The sequence below is a fragment of the Mesitornis unicolor genome, unplaced genomic scaffold, assembly GCF_000695765.1.
Source record: "Mesitornis unicolor isolate BGI_N332 unplaced genomic scaffold, ASM69576v1 scaffold18950, whole genome shotgun sequence".
NCBI lineage: Eukaryota > Metazoa > Chordata > Aves > Mesitornithiformes > Mesitornithidae > Mesitornis > Mesitornis unicolor.
The window spans coordinates 64181-80708 of record NW_010157801.1 but is presented as its reverse complement, the minus strand read 5'-3'; the positions used below and the strand labels follow the sequence as shown (position 1 = coordinate 80708).

General features: G+C 38.3%; 1 protein-coding gene across 1 annotated transcript in view; it reads left to right on the top strand.

Moving 5' to 3' along the window:
* Positions 1-358: 358 nt before the first annotated feature.
* The window catches only part of RB1 (retinoblastoma 1), a gene marked incomplete at its 5' end in the record, with an annotated part of 46454 nt that continues 30284 nt past the window's right edge, over positions 359-16528 (top strand). The window contains 6 exons of the mRNA XM_010181518.1: positions 359-446; positions 1075-1191; positions 1879-1935; positions 2026-2057; positions 2136-2212; positions 2421-2623. Coding sequence (XP_010179820.1) covers positions 359-446; positions 1075-1191; positions 1879-1935; positions 2026-2057; positions 2136-2212; positions 2421-2623 — 574 coding nt within the window. The remainder of the gene's footprint in view (positions 447-1074; positions 1192-1878; positions 1936-2025; positions 2058-2135; positions 2213-2420; positions 2624-16528) is intronic.

Here is a 16528-nt window from a genome sequence, read left to right as displayed (position 1 = left end):
TGGTTTTTCTGTGATTTTGCCGCTGTGGCAATCGCCTCTCTCTCTAGAGCTAGCACCCGGCTGCAGTACTCACCGGTCCTGCTGCTGGATCTCGCCGAATTATTAGTGTTTATTACTTAATTTATGTTCTTTTGGGTATTTGCTTATGGTTTGTAACCATTCTAATAATTAGATGATAAATAAGATTATTAGAATGCTCAATGGTTATCACAGTATAACAGGTTTTTTCCAGCAGGTTGGTTGATAAGTGGGGTGGAAACAAATAGTATTTTCTTTTGTTTGTACGATTGCTGTTGAGTTTCTGGAAACCGTCAAGCCAACCTTAATGTTTATTATGCATTTTATTGTATTTTTGCAGAGCTGCAATGAATAACATTCAGCAATTGATTATGATTTTAAACTCAGCAACTGATAAACCATCAGATACTCTCATCGTGTATTTCAATGTAAGTGACTAGAAGGAAGATTTGTGAAAGATTCTTGGAATTATCACTCAAGTAAAATATACACTTAGAGATCTGATGCACATGTTTTGGGAAACTCCTGTATTAACAGCCATTTCTTCAAGAAGTATATCTTAATTGGGATGGTTTAAATGTAATTACTCATTCTGAAAAGCACTTCTATGTGTCTGGTGTGTACTGGAACCTTACAAGTTCTTAAATCTTTTTGCACTAAAGATTTATTTACGTATGCATCAGATGGAAAAAGGAGGAGATATAAAAGGGAGATAAAGATGGGAAATAGGATATACTCAGAGGTTCTCATGTCCATATTCAGCAACTTGAGCTTATTTCTAACTTTAAAGACATTAACATTGATGGCACTACTTGCGTGTTGCATATTAGTTGCGGCTAGTTGCATATGAGACATGAAGTTGTAGGTACTGGAAATTGTTGAACATATACAGTGATTCTGTCTTTTTTTAAATACTCCACTTTTATTTATGCTGATAAGCTGATTGAGAGACGTTACAAAGTGAAGCAGAACTAATGTGATTAAATCATTAAAATGTTTTTGAAGTAAAATATAATTTCTTTGCCTTTCTTTCTCCTCCTTCCTGTACTTCATTAGAATTGCACTGTGAACCCTAAGGATAGTATCCTGAAAAGAGTGGAAAATCTTGAACACATCTTTAAAAAGAAATTTGCTGAAGCAGTTGGACCAGCATGGGCTGAAATTGGCTCACAGGTAACTAGCATTTTGGTTGAGTATTACTCATTTGAACTCTGCTAGTACTAGCTAGTATGAGACCTGACTTACTGACTGTCCTCCTTCAGTGCAGGTCATTAATAGTAAAAAGTAACAGTATTCTTTTCAGCTTGAGGAATGGACAGGTATTTTTTCTTAAGCGCTGTAAAGATAATATTCAACAAATTATTCCTAATATACAAGGAACAATAGGAACTGAGTGGAAATATGTTGGGAATACTTTAATGAAGAATGGGAAAATCGCTGGCCAAAATATATTTAGTGAAACATATATTTGCATTCATTAAGGTAATGTGGCCTAAAACTGCAAAAGGAGACTCACTTATAAAATCAGTAGGCCAGCTGTGCTTTCAACAAGGATTTTGGAAAACAAATCCAACCAAATTTGTACTCAACAGTCTCCTGTCTGTCAGCCCTGCTTTTTATCCTGTCAGCTGTGAATCAACATAAACACTTGATTAAGTCTTCATGTGGCTGGGGTAGTCACAAACCTTAGTAGCCTTTGAGGCCTCTCCAGTGCTGTTGGTAAATGGAACTGGGGCAGATAACTTCTTTATAGTGGCTATTCCAAAAACCAGAATTGTTCTGAATTGTTAAAACATGAGAGTCTGCTTGTTGTAGTCTGTTAAAACATCCTGTAATCTTGAATTTCTTTTCTGTTAACAGAGATACAAGCTTGGAGTGCGTCTGTATTACAGAGTGATGGAGTCTATGCTAAAGTCGGTAAGTTTACTTCTGTGGTAGCTTAGTACTGGGATTGCATTTACAAATACAAGGAATATTCACCAGTTTGGTTTGATTTATGTATTTCAGGAGGAAGAGCGCCTCTCAGTCCAGAATTTCAGGTATGTACCCCTAACTTGTTATCGAAGTTTTGCTATTATAGTGTTAGGACAAGTAATAATGACTTTGTTTCTCCTCAGCAAACTTCTGAATGATAACATCTTCCACACATCTCTTCTGGCATGTGCTGTTGAGGTTGTCATGGCTACATATGGCAGTAAGTTGAATCTAAAGTTCTAAATAACATTGTTATTTATTGATAATTATTGCCATTTGTTCTAATATATAAAATACAGTGAACAGAAAAAAAAAGGTGCTCATTGTAATTTCTGAACTAGCAATGATTCAGTCAATACAGAAAGGAGAAAACATCAGAAGTGAAAGAATGTAGTATTCTTGATAATTTTAGGCCATTTTCCCTGCAGGAAATGCTTCACAAGGTAATGGTACCAGTGCTGAAACAGACTTGTCTTTCCCATGGATTCTCAGTGTATTTGATTTAAAAGCTTTTGACTTCTACAAGGTGATTGAAAGTTTTATTAAAGCGGAGCCAAGCCTAACAAGGGAAATGATAAAGCATCTCGAACGCTGTGAACATCGAATTATGGAGTCTCTTGCCTGGCAATCTGTAAGTAATGGTTTAAAGTAGTATTTGTCCATGTATAATATGCATATCTAGAAAAAGGAAATCACAACCAGCTCTATAAAATAAATTGTGATCTTGCTGAGATTTATTTCTAGCAAAATAAATTGCAAAAGCAAAACAAGATTAATTTTGGCATGTCTTCAGGCTTTGAAAAACAAAAACAAAAAGAAAAGAATATATTAGAGGCAGAAATTGTCATAGCTCTGCTGATTTATGTGGTTGTAAGCCATCATCATCTTACTACTCTGGCATGGATTGTAAGGCTAATGCCCTTAAATGGTATTTTGGTGCCAAAGATGAAGCAATAAATTCTGTGCTTTTATTTCTAAGTTAATTTTTATCCAGTTGCTAGTCCCACTTAGCAATAGGGCCTTCTGTGCATCTGATAAGTTTGTTAATAGTGCTTAAAACACTGATTCTCATTGTCCTTTGCGCTTCAGTCACTTTAGTATTTTTGGATGCCATTAAAATAAAATGCTGGGAAGCTCGGTTGCTGTTTTTAGGCTGGATCTCAGTAAATCAAATGTTGTTTCATTATATCGTATGTTACTTATAAACCAAAATTGCTGTTAATGCCACAAAGCAGGAGACTATAAAGACTGCTAATTTTGGCCAGAGAAACATAAAGCAGATGTTTAAGAACTCCCTCTCTTAGAGTTCTGGGAAGTTTAAAATACACAGTATGCCATAGCTAATGGGATAGTTTAATAATGAAGAAAGCTTTCTTTTCAGGGTAATCTGCATTTGGTTTGTGTATGACTGCAGAGTGAAAAGTCAACAGTTCACGGGTGATAACTATACCAGGCTGCGGGGTTGTATTCCTAGTTATTCTGTAATGCTTTTGTGTGTCTGGTGTTGGGAAATGCACATGGCCTCTCCGTTGCTATACGAATTTCTTTGTGGTTTTGCCATTCTTTGAATAAGGCTGTCTTGAAAGCACGTGAGACTGAGCGCCTTTTATCAGAGCTTACAGAAACAGGGAAAATGAGACAGGCAGGATTTTAAGAAGCTTGCAGGCATACGGAAAGTGCTTATTTGAGAACTGTAACCTTCAGAGGATGAAAGGCAGAGCTGCAGGTACCTAAGTTTGAGTCTCTACAAGCAAAAAGCAGCTCCTGCTCCCTACTGCAAACCAGTTTGAAGTCAGCTTACTGATCAGTAAAAAGCCATATCTACCAGTTTCTACCCAGTAATTCAAGTACCTCATGCAGATAATTTGATTTGGACTTGGGCTTTCAGACTGGAAAGTGAGAAGCTTTTTGTTTTAAAACACTGAGCGTAGCTGCAGACTTTTCTGAAACAAAAAACAAGCGTCTGATTATTTCAAGTTTTCAGAGTGCTCTGTTTCAATGTATTTTAATGTACTGAATCTATCTTAGAGTTGCCAGAGGTATATATTTGGTACTGTTTTGCGGGGGCTTATATAGCTAATTTGAGTGTTAAAATAATTGTTCAGTTGAAAGGGACCTATAATGATCATTTAGTGCCAGTAAGATATGTGGAGCAGAGCACAGCAAAAGGGATAAAAAGAAATGTGCAGGACACCTATGCAAGGGCCCTTCTGCTTTGTTGGCCTATGCTCCGTGTCTCACCTGGATCTCCCCAGTGCAGGACAGTCTGTGGTCTCCTGTTGCAGAGGGTTTGTCACTAGAGGGCACAGCAGGGCTCCCTCAAAAGCGGAGAGAAGCTGTGACAGTCTGGGTGCAGGCACCCTCTGATTCTGCACTGGCCTCCATTGCAGCCTTCAGCTGCCCATAAGGGAAAGGCTGTGAGTTGTAATCACCAAAGTGCATAGTGGTGGCTCTGGAGATGACAAGTAATGAAACATTGTCTATGCTAAAATGTCTTGTTGAGTCTCTGGGTCCCTGCAGCAAAGGACCTTAGACCCTTACATTGTAAGGCTGCTCACAGAAGTGTAAAACCATGAGTCCTCTAGTGCAGAAAATCCGCCCATGCCTCACGTCTAAATATTGGTGTGTTCCTTCTGAGAAGTCTAATGTATTATCAACAGGAGAAAATGCTTCTGTGGCTGACTTGTAAGGCTGTTGAAGTCAGAGGTTCAGCTGGTGAACGAAGGAGCAGTTTACTGTATTTCTCTGCAGTTCATTACCTGGATATTGTCAGTGTGTAGTGGTGTACAAGGTTTACAAAGTGTCAGCTTAATTAGTAATTCCCTTAAGAAAGGGTAGGCAATTAGGGAAGCGTAGTTTGTACCAGTAAATATCTCTTACCTCCAAGCGCTCAATAAAGGAGGAGAGAAAAGCCAGATGCCTTCTGCTTAGTCATAAAGAATATCTCACCGTAATGCAAATGATTGCTTTGGGTTAATTTTAAACCAATTACCTGATAATCCAAAAGTGATGGAATCTCAAGAAGGTTCAAGTTTCCTAATATGATTAGAGAATGTATTATTTTTAAAAGTGTTAAAATGAAGAGAAGCATGGTATAAGTAAACTATATGCAAAAAAATAAATCTAGCTCAGTAAATAAGAACAGAAGCAGTTGAAAAATACTTATTTGTAAATATTTCCATAATACAACTCTGATTCCCCCAATTTTTTGCCGTGTATTTTTGTTTAGTTCTTACCTTCCTCCACAAGTAGTACATTTCATTACAAGGCTTGCCTGCTCTTGGAAAGTCAGGTTTGTATTTATCCAGTCGTTCCTCATTCTCCTGCCTGCTTTAGGAAGCAGGTCTTCGATATGAGATGTAAAGGGACTGAGCAATTTAATACAGAATAGCTTGAATTTATTGCAGTTTTACCTGTCACAGAGCTTTTGTGAGGAGAACTGCCTTGCATAATTTCTCTGAAGAGAAAAAATCCTAAGTGCATCTGACCTTTATCTGACTTTGGAAGCTGTATTGAATGAATGTGAAGGATTCTGTTTCTCACCCGTATCTGAAGATAATATATCACTCCTTTGCTCTGTGAATATGTTTATTGCTTTTGCATAGCTAGCTGATTTAGTCATCTGTACTTCAGGAAGGTGATGAAACTTTTCTAGGCCATCTTTTCTTTTCTTTTTTTTTAAATTTTTTAGCATAAAAAGCATAGCCAGACAAAATAAGAGGTGGAAAAAAGGTTGAAAATTCTTCTCAGTAATTCTTAATTTTGAGAAGGGGCAAGTGTCCATACTGAAACTAAATCATGTAGAAAGTAATTCTTTTTCCTTAAATCTTTATTCAGCCCTGAAGGGAGAAGCTCCATTTATCCACTCAAATATTATTTACCAGTTAGGTTATGCTGCTTCCAGTTGCAGATTATGTGGAGAACAGTTTAGAATATCTTAATAATACTGCATTATTTTTATTGGCAAAATAGAAATATACTATACAATATTCTTTCTCTGCTGCACAGCATTTTTGCGTCATCTCACTACAGTAGTTTGGGTTCTATTTTAATTTTGTCACTTTAAATAAAAGGAACTGAAATTACTTTAGACACTAAAATAGAAGTGCCTATAGCCTTTGTTTCATTTTTATCATGTTTATATAAATATGTTTTAAACCCTGGTATTGTTAAAATCTGTTTCCCATGAAGGGGATAGTTTGTTACCTGCCAGCCTGGGAGTTCACACTCAGCCTTTTCCATATTTCTGTCAAACTGATCTCTCTTGTAGCCAGCCGAAAAAGTAATTGTTTTGAATATCTGTGTGAAAAAATTCCAGAATCTCTGAATTTCCCTTAGACAAAGCCTTTCTAACTGTCTTGTCACATATTTGAGATGTCACTGCTTGCTGTAGTGCTTTGAGAAGAAGCAAGGAATAGCAGGTTTACAGTGCAAGAAAACAAAATATGAAGTCTATCAGTTTTCAAAGTCTATTTTGAGTAAAATATCTATAATATCTGAAATGCATTTGTTTCCAGGAACAGTGTGACTTAGGTTTGGGTTGGTTTGTGCTGTGTCATTCAAGAAAGTAAATAGATATGCAGCATCCATCTTCGTTATCTGTATCTGCAAAGCAATCCAGTTGTATTTCCCTGCCTTTCAGCTTGCACTCTGCTCATAAGCTGAGGAACAAGCACAGTATTACATTTCTTTCATACTGCTGCTTAGGGAACGTGCTTCCTGCAAATGCCTTTTCACGTGTACAGTAGGAGAAGAGTGTGGAGCATGCACATGTTGTAAATCATCACATTTAGCATACTTAAACAGTGTGGACCACTTAGCTCTGCAGAGGGTAAACTGTTCTGTTAGCTCATCCACATGAGTGCTAGGAGTCCAAGGGGAGCCCTCAGAGGGCTGCAGTTTTAAAAGATTATGTGGTAGCTTCTGCTGTTAACAGGGATGAGAGGCAGTTGTGTCACCTTCTACAACCCCACAGTGGCCCAGAACAGAATGGGAAGGTGTACTGTGGCAGCCTAAAGGGAGATCATTTGCAGTCTGATTTGATCTGCTAGCTTCAGCTGGTTTTTGGTGTTAGTTTACATGTGAGGGGCAAAAAGATGTTGAACCAAAGCAGTGCACTGCACTGCAGCTGTTGATGCTGTAGCCTTCTTTGGCTGTACTGCTCTTTCACACTTGCTATCCTAATTGGTGTGTGTGTTTTTCAAAGGAAGAAGGAATACCAGTATTGGTACATACTGCAATTTAAAGTTGTAATGTGGTTGGGAGTTTTAATAACTGATGCAAGATAAAGAAGGCTCTACAGGGTTCCTTCTCTTAATGTTTAAATATGATCAGAGGTAGGCAAGTGTACTTTGCATTATTTATAACTTCTTCCACATAGCGTTGCCTAAACTGTGCTCCATAATGCTTCTCCTTTATCAGCTCCTTCTTTTCTGTGGTTGCTATTGTCAAACATTTGCAGTGAAATTTACAGTACTGTTTTATCATGTATCGTTGATTTAACGTTTGCAATATGTGTTTGTCAACTATGTAGTTAATGTTTATACTCAGATACCTCATCCCACACCAAAGACGTCTGTTGCTTTTAAATTATGCAGCTCATTGTGGCAGAAACGTCTTCCTGAGGAAAACCATGTGTTCCCAGAGAATATATTTTATTGCATTAATATGACAAACTCACTGAGCTGGAATAACAGCAGACCTACTTTGATCGTGCAGTAAGGAGGAAAATATTAAATAGTTATGTTTAAGATTTGCTTAAAAAATGTTAGACAAATCCAGGTCAGGGTAGAGCAGCAAGAAGTTACAGGTAAGCAAGTACTCCTTGGTACTTTGGTATAGTATAAGCTTAACTACGCAGCCTCCTAGTTTTTGATTGCACAAGGATGCAGTTATTTTGGAGCATTCCATACTCAAGTGCTTAGGGCCTCTTTCCTTGGATGCAGTGTAAAATTTTAATTTAGGTTTCTGAGTTCTTTGTAGGGAGGAATTGAGCATCTAGGAATGGGATTTAGTATGGTTTCTTGTGGTATATATCCTGCTTAGTAGAGTTTTCTATTAGGTCTATGTCTGAAGTCCTACACCTCGTCTGGAGGTCTGCATGCAGTTTGAAGTTGATTTTGACATCTTAAGTAATTCCTTTGAAAACTGGAAGAAGTGGGAATGGTCACACTATTGATAACATTTGATAAAATAGTTACCGGATAAATAATTACTGGATATATACTGTTGTATTAGAAGAATGACTCTCTAACCTTGTTGATAGGCAGCCAAATAAGGCCAGGTTGCAAGGACCGGGTCTTGGGGCTGTGTCTGTACTAGTGACTCAAAGGGACAATAGTTTGGACCTGAGTATTACACCACAGTCTTTGATGGTGTTTTGTCAGTAATGTGTTTCCCCGCATGTTTTGCCATTTGTCAGCACTCCTCTGGATGATGCCTGGGCAAGATATGGGGCATGATGTAGCTTGGGGATTATTTTCAACGGCTGCTATGGAGTAGGAGTGGAGAAAGTTTAGCTGTGTGGGTGCAAGCTGTGCTTTGTGACTTGCCCTCAAGGCCTCAGGACAGGCCGTGGCTCGTTGTGTTACCAACTTCAGATGCAGCCGTGGGTTCAACCACGAGTGACATCAGTGCTGACAAATGAGTCACGCGTTCCCTTGCCGTCTCTGCTCGAGGCTTCAGGAGCCGTACGTGTTTTTGCATAGCAGCCACTTTCCCTCAGAAAACCTATTGTATGTCAGACATACTCCTTTCATGCCTACTAAATTTTGCCTTTCCTTAGATACGGGAACACCTTATTTGTGAATGAGGGACAGCCAGAGGCACAAAGAAAAATGCTCGGCTTATCCAGAATGACAGCATTTGCCGGCACACTCACTGGCAAGATATGAACCACCTAGGGAACTTCACTGGTATAAAGCCAGGCACCTCAGGAATTGCAGGCATCGGATTGCTTCTGCAAAAATCACTCATCTTCTGTCATCTTCTGGATGTTAGGCACCTACTATCCTGCCTCAGCATGGAGTTTGCTATGGACAGTGATTTCTAATGTGGAATTTTCTAGGTATTTTTGTGTTTGGTTGGGTTTTTTTTACAGAGGAGGAAGAGTGCCAAGGGTCACCACGCTGTGCCATTTCACATGCTCAGCATGCTGCTTTCAAAAAGTTACGTTAGAAGGGTGCAGCTTTAACCTAAAAGAAGGAACTGAGAATTGATTTGAGGTTTTCTGTCTGTACATACTAAATATATTTCTGCTTGTAGCATGAGTGTGTTCCAGAAGCGTGTGACCTAAGAGAGAGGTCACTGCCACTACTGCTGCTCGGCTGATAGTGCTAAAGGATCGTACTGGTTCTGCTGCCTCTGCTTATTTTTTGTTTGTTTTTTAAGGTCACGAATTATTTGACACTTCAGTTGTCACAGCTGTGGCTGGAAAGCCTTCTATGATTTTGCATTTATGATACAAGGCACATTCTTAGAAGTCTGAAAGATGGTTGCTTTTGGGGTATTTGTGGATATACCATATATATATGCTTTTTTAGTTTGAGGATATATACACACACATATTCTCTTTTTAATAAATGCATAAATAAAATGTTAGAGTGTTTCTTCCATGCCTTTCTAGTACTCTTGAGGAGTTTCCTTTTATAGAAATCATACTGTGCTTTTTGAGCTTGAAACTTTTGTCTGCCTTACAGCTGAAGGCAAATTGAAAAACCAGGAAGAATACCAAATGATAGTCTTTACTGTCTGCACCATCACTTTGAAAATCTTCCCTGCCACTCCTATTTATTGTGAAGATGACTCAAGCTGTTATTCAGGCTTGGGTGTTACCATCCAAGCAAATCTTCTGGGCTACTGGAAGAGAAACCAGAACACTTAAAGCCAAGGTCTTGCATTTCCTGGTTTTGTCTGTGTTGGCAATGTGTTCACTTCTGGGTAAGCGCTCACTAAGTGTACAGAACACTCACTAAGGTTGAAAGATACTGGTTATGTTAGCACTATATTAATGGATTTATCCTTTGCAGGTACACCAAGTCAGCCCAACCCTTAAAATGCTATTTTGATTCAAGTACAAATACGACCAAAGGAATTAGCTAAGACACAGCAGCTATACAGAGTTTTCATTCTGTGAAATTCAATTACCATACTTGATTAATGATTTAAGTTTTTATCTTACTTCTACTGCTTTAGAGTTTCTCTGCATTGGTGAACTTCTATAATTTAGGTATTTAGGCTTCCTCTATACTTGACAGAGCTGCACTTCCAGAAAGCCATTAATTTTATTTATATTAAGTATTTTACAGTGGGATTATTCACTTTTTGAAGGTACCTCTCCCCACTGACTGTATAGAGCATCTGTCTCCATGACAAACCTAAAGTAGATGTATAATGTTTGTCTGTTAAGGTTACTAGAAGTGAATCATATGCTTAGTATTAGTCTTCGTAACTGCATTTTGCCCTTCCTTCCAGCATTAAGGGAGTATTAACTAGAGGTAGTTATTTAATTATGCTGAGTTTTGCTTTAGGTGACTACTTGTGCTATAGATCTTGCCTATAGTCATTGTTGTGGTTTCTGTTTGTGCAGAGATTGTGCACTGTTATCATCATGGCTATAGAAGCAGAGGTTGTGTCATGATCTCTCTGGCTTTAGATTTACAGCTGTCACAGAGTTTTATAGCCTCAGCTCAGTGGAGCTTGCAGCTCTGTTGGTGCAGTATAAAGATACCTTGCCTGTGTCTACACTGGTCCCAAGAGTAGCATTAGCCACAGCAATTAGATTGGTTAACATGATATGCTTTTAGTCTTTTTTTTTTTTCTTAAGGTTGCCATGATTATTAGTAAAATTTTAACTAAAAAAAATGAAACCGTTTTCTGAGGATTCTTGCTTTTCAGGTTGATTTGTTTTTTGTTTGTTTGGTTTTTTATATTGCCCAATGCTTTGGTGGCTTTACCACGGCTGTAGGACTTTCATTTTAGTCCTACTCTGTTTCTAGTTAGTTTGAACTTCAGCTTTTCACCCTGCAGTATTGCAATATCTGCTCTGCAAATAGTTTGTAGGGATTTTTAAAGGTTGCCCATGAGGAAAGGATATATTAAAATTCAGGAAGATATACATGCAGTTCTTGAATTTTGTAAACTCTTGCCAAATTGGAGGAAATTTGATTTGGCTTTCTCCTTCACCCAAGCATTAATTACTTTTGTATTAAATTCTGCAGCTGTATCCCTGCTGCTGCTTCCTTGGATGGGATTGTGCTCTCTAAGTTCATACTTTTGTGAATCTTTTGTGAAACAGAACTGGTGAAATGGGTAGATTTAAGTCCTTGTCAGAGATGAGGATACCCCTATTTACCACTGTTGAGTGAGCATAATGTTCACCATCCTCCAGAAAGGCAATCCTAGGTTCTGTTGAAGCTTTTAATTTGGGTTTGCCTTGTCAGTATGGGTAAGGCACAGGCTGGTAACATGGGCACACAGGTGAGTGCTGTGCCACTGAGGTGTGGACATGTGTGCGTGATGCTCTCCTGAACCCCTGAGCAGAGACTCCTGCTTTGCCCAGCTGGACTGTATGTAGGCTGAACTTGGCTTGGGTACATACCTGAACTGTCATCACCCTGTCCTTCCCATTTGGGAGCTGGCCAGCTCGGAACAGAGCCTGTGCTTGGCATCCTGTGTCTGTTGTACCTTCCAGCAGCTCAGAGGAACTCACAGGTCTTATCTGGACAGATACAGCTGCTGATTTATTTTTGTTTGCTTGGTGTTTTTTTGTTGCTGTTTTTTTCTTGCACCTACCCACACACAGGAACTTACAAAACACAATGTGAGCATGCAGTATATATAGTAAAGTTTCTTTCACACCTAAAAGGCGTTAAATAACTCAAGTAACCAAGTAGAACAAGGGTTTTTGATTTGTTTTCATTAATGAAAGATATTTTTGTTTGGGCTGAAAAGGCCGATATTTTGGTATTGCTTCACCATCGGTGATCTCTAAGGTTTTTTTTCCATGTTTTGCTACATACTTAACACATTTCTCCATCAAGAAATACCTGTGGGCAGTGCCGTGGGTACTTTTTTCACTACTTCATAAAAGCATCAAAGTTTTATTATAGATGCTTCCAACTTTACTCAAGTGTAGTTCTTGATGCTGTGATGAATGGTAAATTTTTCTAATCCAGTGTCACTCCTTAGTGACCAGGAACGTATTCAGTTTTTATTACATTAGTAGTTGCCTTTAGAAAGTGCTTACCAGGACAAACTTCCAAAAACTAGTAGATCTAATGTTGCATAATTTTACAGAAGGGTGAAGACTTGCAGCCAATGTGTGTGATTTACTTCCTTTCATAAAGCAGCAATATTTGTAGAATTAATCTGAAAAGCAGAAGAGTTAGCATAGGCACAGTTGTTTTCATGTGAAATGGACTTAGTAGTGTTCTCAAAATGATGGCATTAATTTCAGCTGCTTCCTGTTACTAACATTGTTATTTCAGACTTCCATTAGTGCAGCAACTTGCTGTTTAAAAAAGATGGAGTTATGGCAAATCTTTAAGCTATGTGCATGTAAAAGTATTATTTTATCTCTTTGTAAAAAGATAGGAACTTCTTGTTAGAGGCCTTCCTCTATGGTTGTGGTTTGATTCGCATGTTTAAGCTGTAGAAAACTTATCCCTTCTTAGTGCAGGACAAGTTTAAGTTTTGTTAAAACTCAAGTGGATAGATAGCTTTTAAATAGAAAAAATAATTTTAAATCTCAATTCTCAGTTCTGGAATTTTTAGTTTTTCAGCCAAATGGTAGATTTTCTAGAAGACCAGATGATGTGTGCAGGGTTCTTTTTGTTTGCTTTAATTTTGTGATAAGTTTTCTTACGGGGAAAAACTGGGCTTGCTTTATAAGCAGTCGTATAACAGGAACTGGATGGGAGGAGGCAATAAATGCGAAAGGCTGCAGATTGCTTCAGTGTCAAAGCAGAATTAGAGAATTAGAACAAACTTCTCCATCCAACATCTTGCAGAAGTATCAGACTGTGCAAGTGTGGCTTTTAGAATCATTCTGATTTACATTTTGCCTTAGCTTTTGAAGTGTATCCTCTTTCATTTTGTCAGTGATGCTCAAGTGCCTGTAACCCTGAGGTATAAATGATAATAGTCTAGCAAAAAAGGGAACTTGTCAGGATTTACAGGTCTCTCAAGTGCAAGAACCTTATGGTATTGTATGTACTGCTGGAAAAGTATGAACAAGTTGCTTTTCACTGATAAAATTCCTAGGAAATAACTTGGAAGAACAAATAATGCTAGAGGATACTATGCTCAAGTGGGATTTTCAGAATTATCAGTCTCTGTGAACCTTACTGGGTTCACTGTAATTTTAGCTGGGTTCTTGATATAATTCTGAAAGTCCCATCTTTGGTGATGATGCTGGTTGAAATTACAAATGAAAATTGCTTTCTCATGTGCTAGAGGTGACCGGAGACTTTATAATTGGGAGTGATGTGGAAAGGCTGAATAGCAATCAAGTGCTCCTGGCCTCTTCCAAAAGAAATGAGGAGACAGGAAGGAAACTAAGTGGATTTTGAAACAAAAGGAGGTTTGGGTTAATTTTTTAGTTGTGTACACACACACATACGCTCTCTGAACTTTTTACTGCAGAATGCTGTGGATGTTAAAACGTTTACGTGACTTCAAAGGGAGGCAGGAGAAGCTCACAGAAGAAAAAACTTCAGTGTCATTGAACACACAAACTCATCTGACCCAGAAAGTCCCAAGATACAACCAGTGAAGTGGGACAGCACTTGGAGGAGAGAAAGCCTTGTGTGCCTCTCCTGCTGTTACCTCCTTCCCCAGGCATCCAACCTCGCCTCTGTTGGAGGCAGGACTGTGGATGAGCTGAGTGTGTGGGGTCTGATCCAGTACAGCCGTTTGTATCTCCTACCTGATCTCCTGAGCTCTTTTCAATATTTGTCTTTCTATGACTGAGATTACTTTCTTAAGAAATAAAAGTTTGGATGTTGATTCCAGTTTAGGATTTCTTACTTGTATGAAGTATTCTTTAGGGTTGTTTTTTTTAAGCACTTTTAGATGAAAAATATAAAGTATTTGACTTTGTATTGGTGTTTCTTTAAATGTCAAAGACATGTATACTAAGTGAAACAAATTTTGACTTGTGTTCTGTTCCTGAGAAAGCCAGAAATTAAAATTTCAACCTGAATGTAAAAAAAAATATAAAATGGGAAATCTTTCACTTTTAACGTAATGGTGTGTTGAGGTAAATCAGAGATGTTTATAGAAAGTTTGTTTCTTTTGTCTTTTGAAACTGCTGGTTAATTATCTAGTTATCAGTGGCTGCCTTCCTTGGAGTCAACTACATTTTCACTGCTTTTATTTTTATGGTAAGTGTGCAGTATCTGGATGCTGTAGATAAAGAAACCAGACTACAAAGAAGAATTTCATAGGTTTTGATCCTAAGACTGAACTACTAACATCCCCTGCATAGGCATATGAGTAAAAATAACGTACTTTTAGGAGGTACTGTATGCAACACACTTGGATGCTCAGGAGCTTCGACAGTGTAAGCCTTTTTTATTTAAGATGCCTGGTCATGACTTAGGAGCGTAACTCCTAAGAGAGACCGAAGAGCTGGTTTCAAAGGCAGGAGGAGGAGTGTGGCTGTTCAGGAATGTACCAGTGAAAACATTGCTCCATCCTCAGCTCTCCAGGATAATCTTGTTGCAGAACCAGAAAAGGTGGAGAATACCTTGTGCAGTCCTGAATAGCTGGTAGCTTGGCTTTGTATCAGCTTGTTGCAGGAGGTACAGGTTCACTCCCCCTCTTCTGAATCAGTCAGATCAGGAATTTCTCAAGTAATGGTCAGATTCTCTACATTACAGATGTTGCTTTTTTGGACTATGTTCTTTTTTGTGTTGTCCCCTCTCCCCACTGCAGAAAGAGTGAAGTATGTTTAATAATAAAAAACATAAAGCTTCCTCAAACAGTTTTGAGATATCAAGCTGTTAACTGATGGGAAAGCTACTGTACTGTCTTGCACTACGCTACCGCAAAAAGCAGAAGCTGCTGCCTTGGAGAGTGAGAGCAAGGCAGAAAGAGCTGCTCTTCATGCTGCCCCAGGCTCTTGGAGCTAATATACCAGCGAAAGTCTGGTTTAAAGAGGAGTACTCATACGCACAACTTTATCTGCTTGTTCTGCTTTTAAGTCAGTGATTTATTTTTTTTTCTTTTCCGCAGTTTCATAATCTTGGTAAGAGCAGCTTCTCTTTACTAGGGTGAGGCTGCGCAGTGTTCACTGCTGTAATGCAGAGGCGCTGCTGAACAAGTGGTCACTAAACCAAGTAGCAGCTTTGCCAGACTTGCCCAGAAACATCCCCCAGCAGTGACATTAAGGGCTTCAGTCTCAAAGGCTTTGGAGAGAGTCTAATATTACACAGGCTCCTTAAAGAGGGATGCATCGAGATATTAGAGACGCATATCTGGCTTTTGAACTTTGGTTTTGTCAGTGGCATATGGAAAACTTACAGCATTTCTACTCATGCTGGGTTTCACGCGTTTTTCTGAAGTCAGCTATGAATCAGAAGAGTTTAAGATTCCCAGCTGAGATAACTACTATTTTCAAATGTTATGCAGACATTTATATCTATGCTATCTTTGCAGCTATTTGAATTTTCCTTCCATAAATTGTGTGGATAAAGATTTAAAATGCTCCTAAATTTAAACTTCAGTCAGTGTTAGTTTCTAGTAGTCTTTGAGAACTCAGTTTTGCAGTAGCAGTAGGCAGCGTACGGTTGATTTATAACAATTAAGCAAAAGCTTTGCAAAGGGAAGTGAACTCAATCAGATAACGTATCACATACTCCGACAGCTTGATACGCGTTTTCTCCAGCGTTGATTCATGCTTCCGTACAGTGCCCTGAAGTAAAAACACCTCAGTGCTGTGTCTGTGTTGCAACTGACTGCCCAAAATCTAAAGTGCAAATTCATTTTAGCTCTGTTCTTATTCTTGACTCCATTGTTTTTGGGGAGGAAAAAAACCAACACTTACTACTTAATTTTACTTTTAAAATATTTTTTTTTATTTTTTACAGTGATATTAAATTAATTCTGAGGAAAAATATACACAGTGTTCTAATGGCTGGGAAACACATAGCAGGACATTTTAAAGCACTCTTGTCTATATGTTCCTGTTTGTAACAGTAATATATGTAGATTTCTCCTTTTACATGGCTTTGACTTTTCAAAGTGTCTCAATGAATTTTGCCAGCACGCAGCCCCAAGTAATTTATTTTCATACTTTATAAAGTTTGCAAGAAAATAGCATTTGAAATTTTAAATGCTTGTGTTAAAAATATTTCTAGGACACAAAGAATGAGAGGAAGTTTCACTCTAAAAATTACTGTATCTTGAATTTCTTTATGGGGACACTAAATAGTTTCCTAGAAGAAATATTTGGGTTGGTGCACATGCTCATTTCTAGTTACCAAAGGTCATGTTTTTCTAAGAAACTACTACTTTGAGCTTGAATTACCTTATG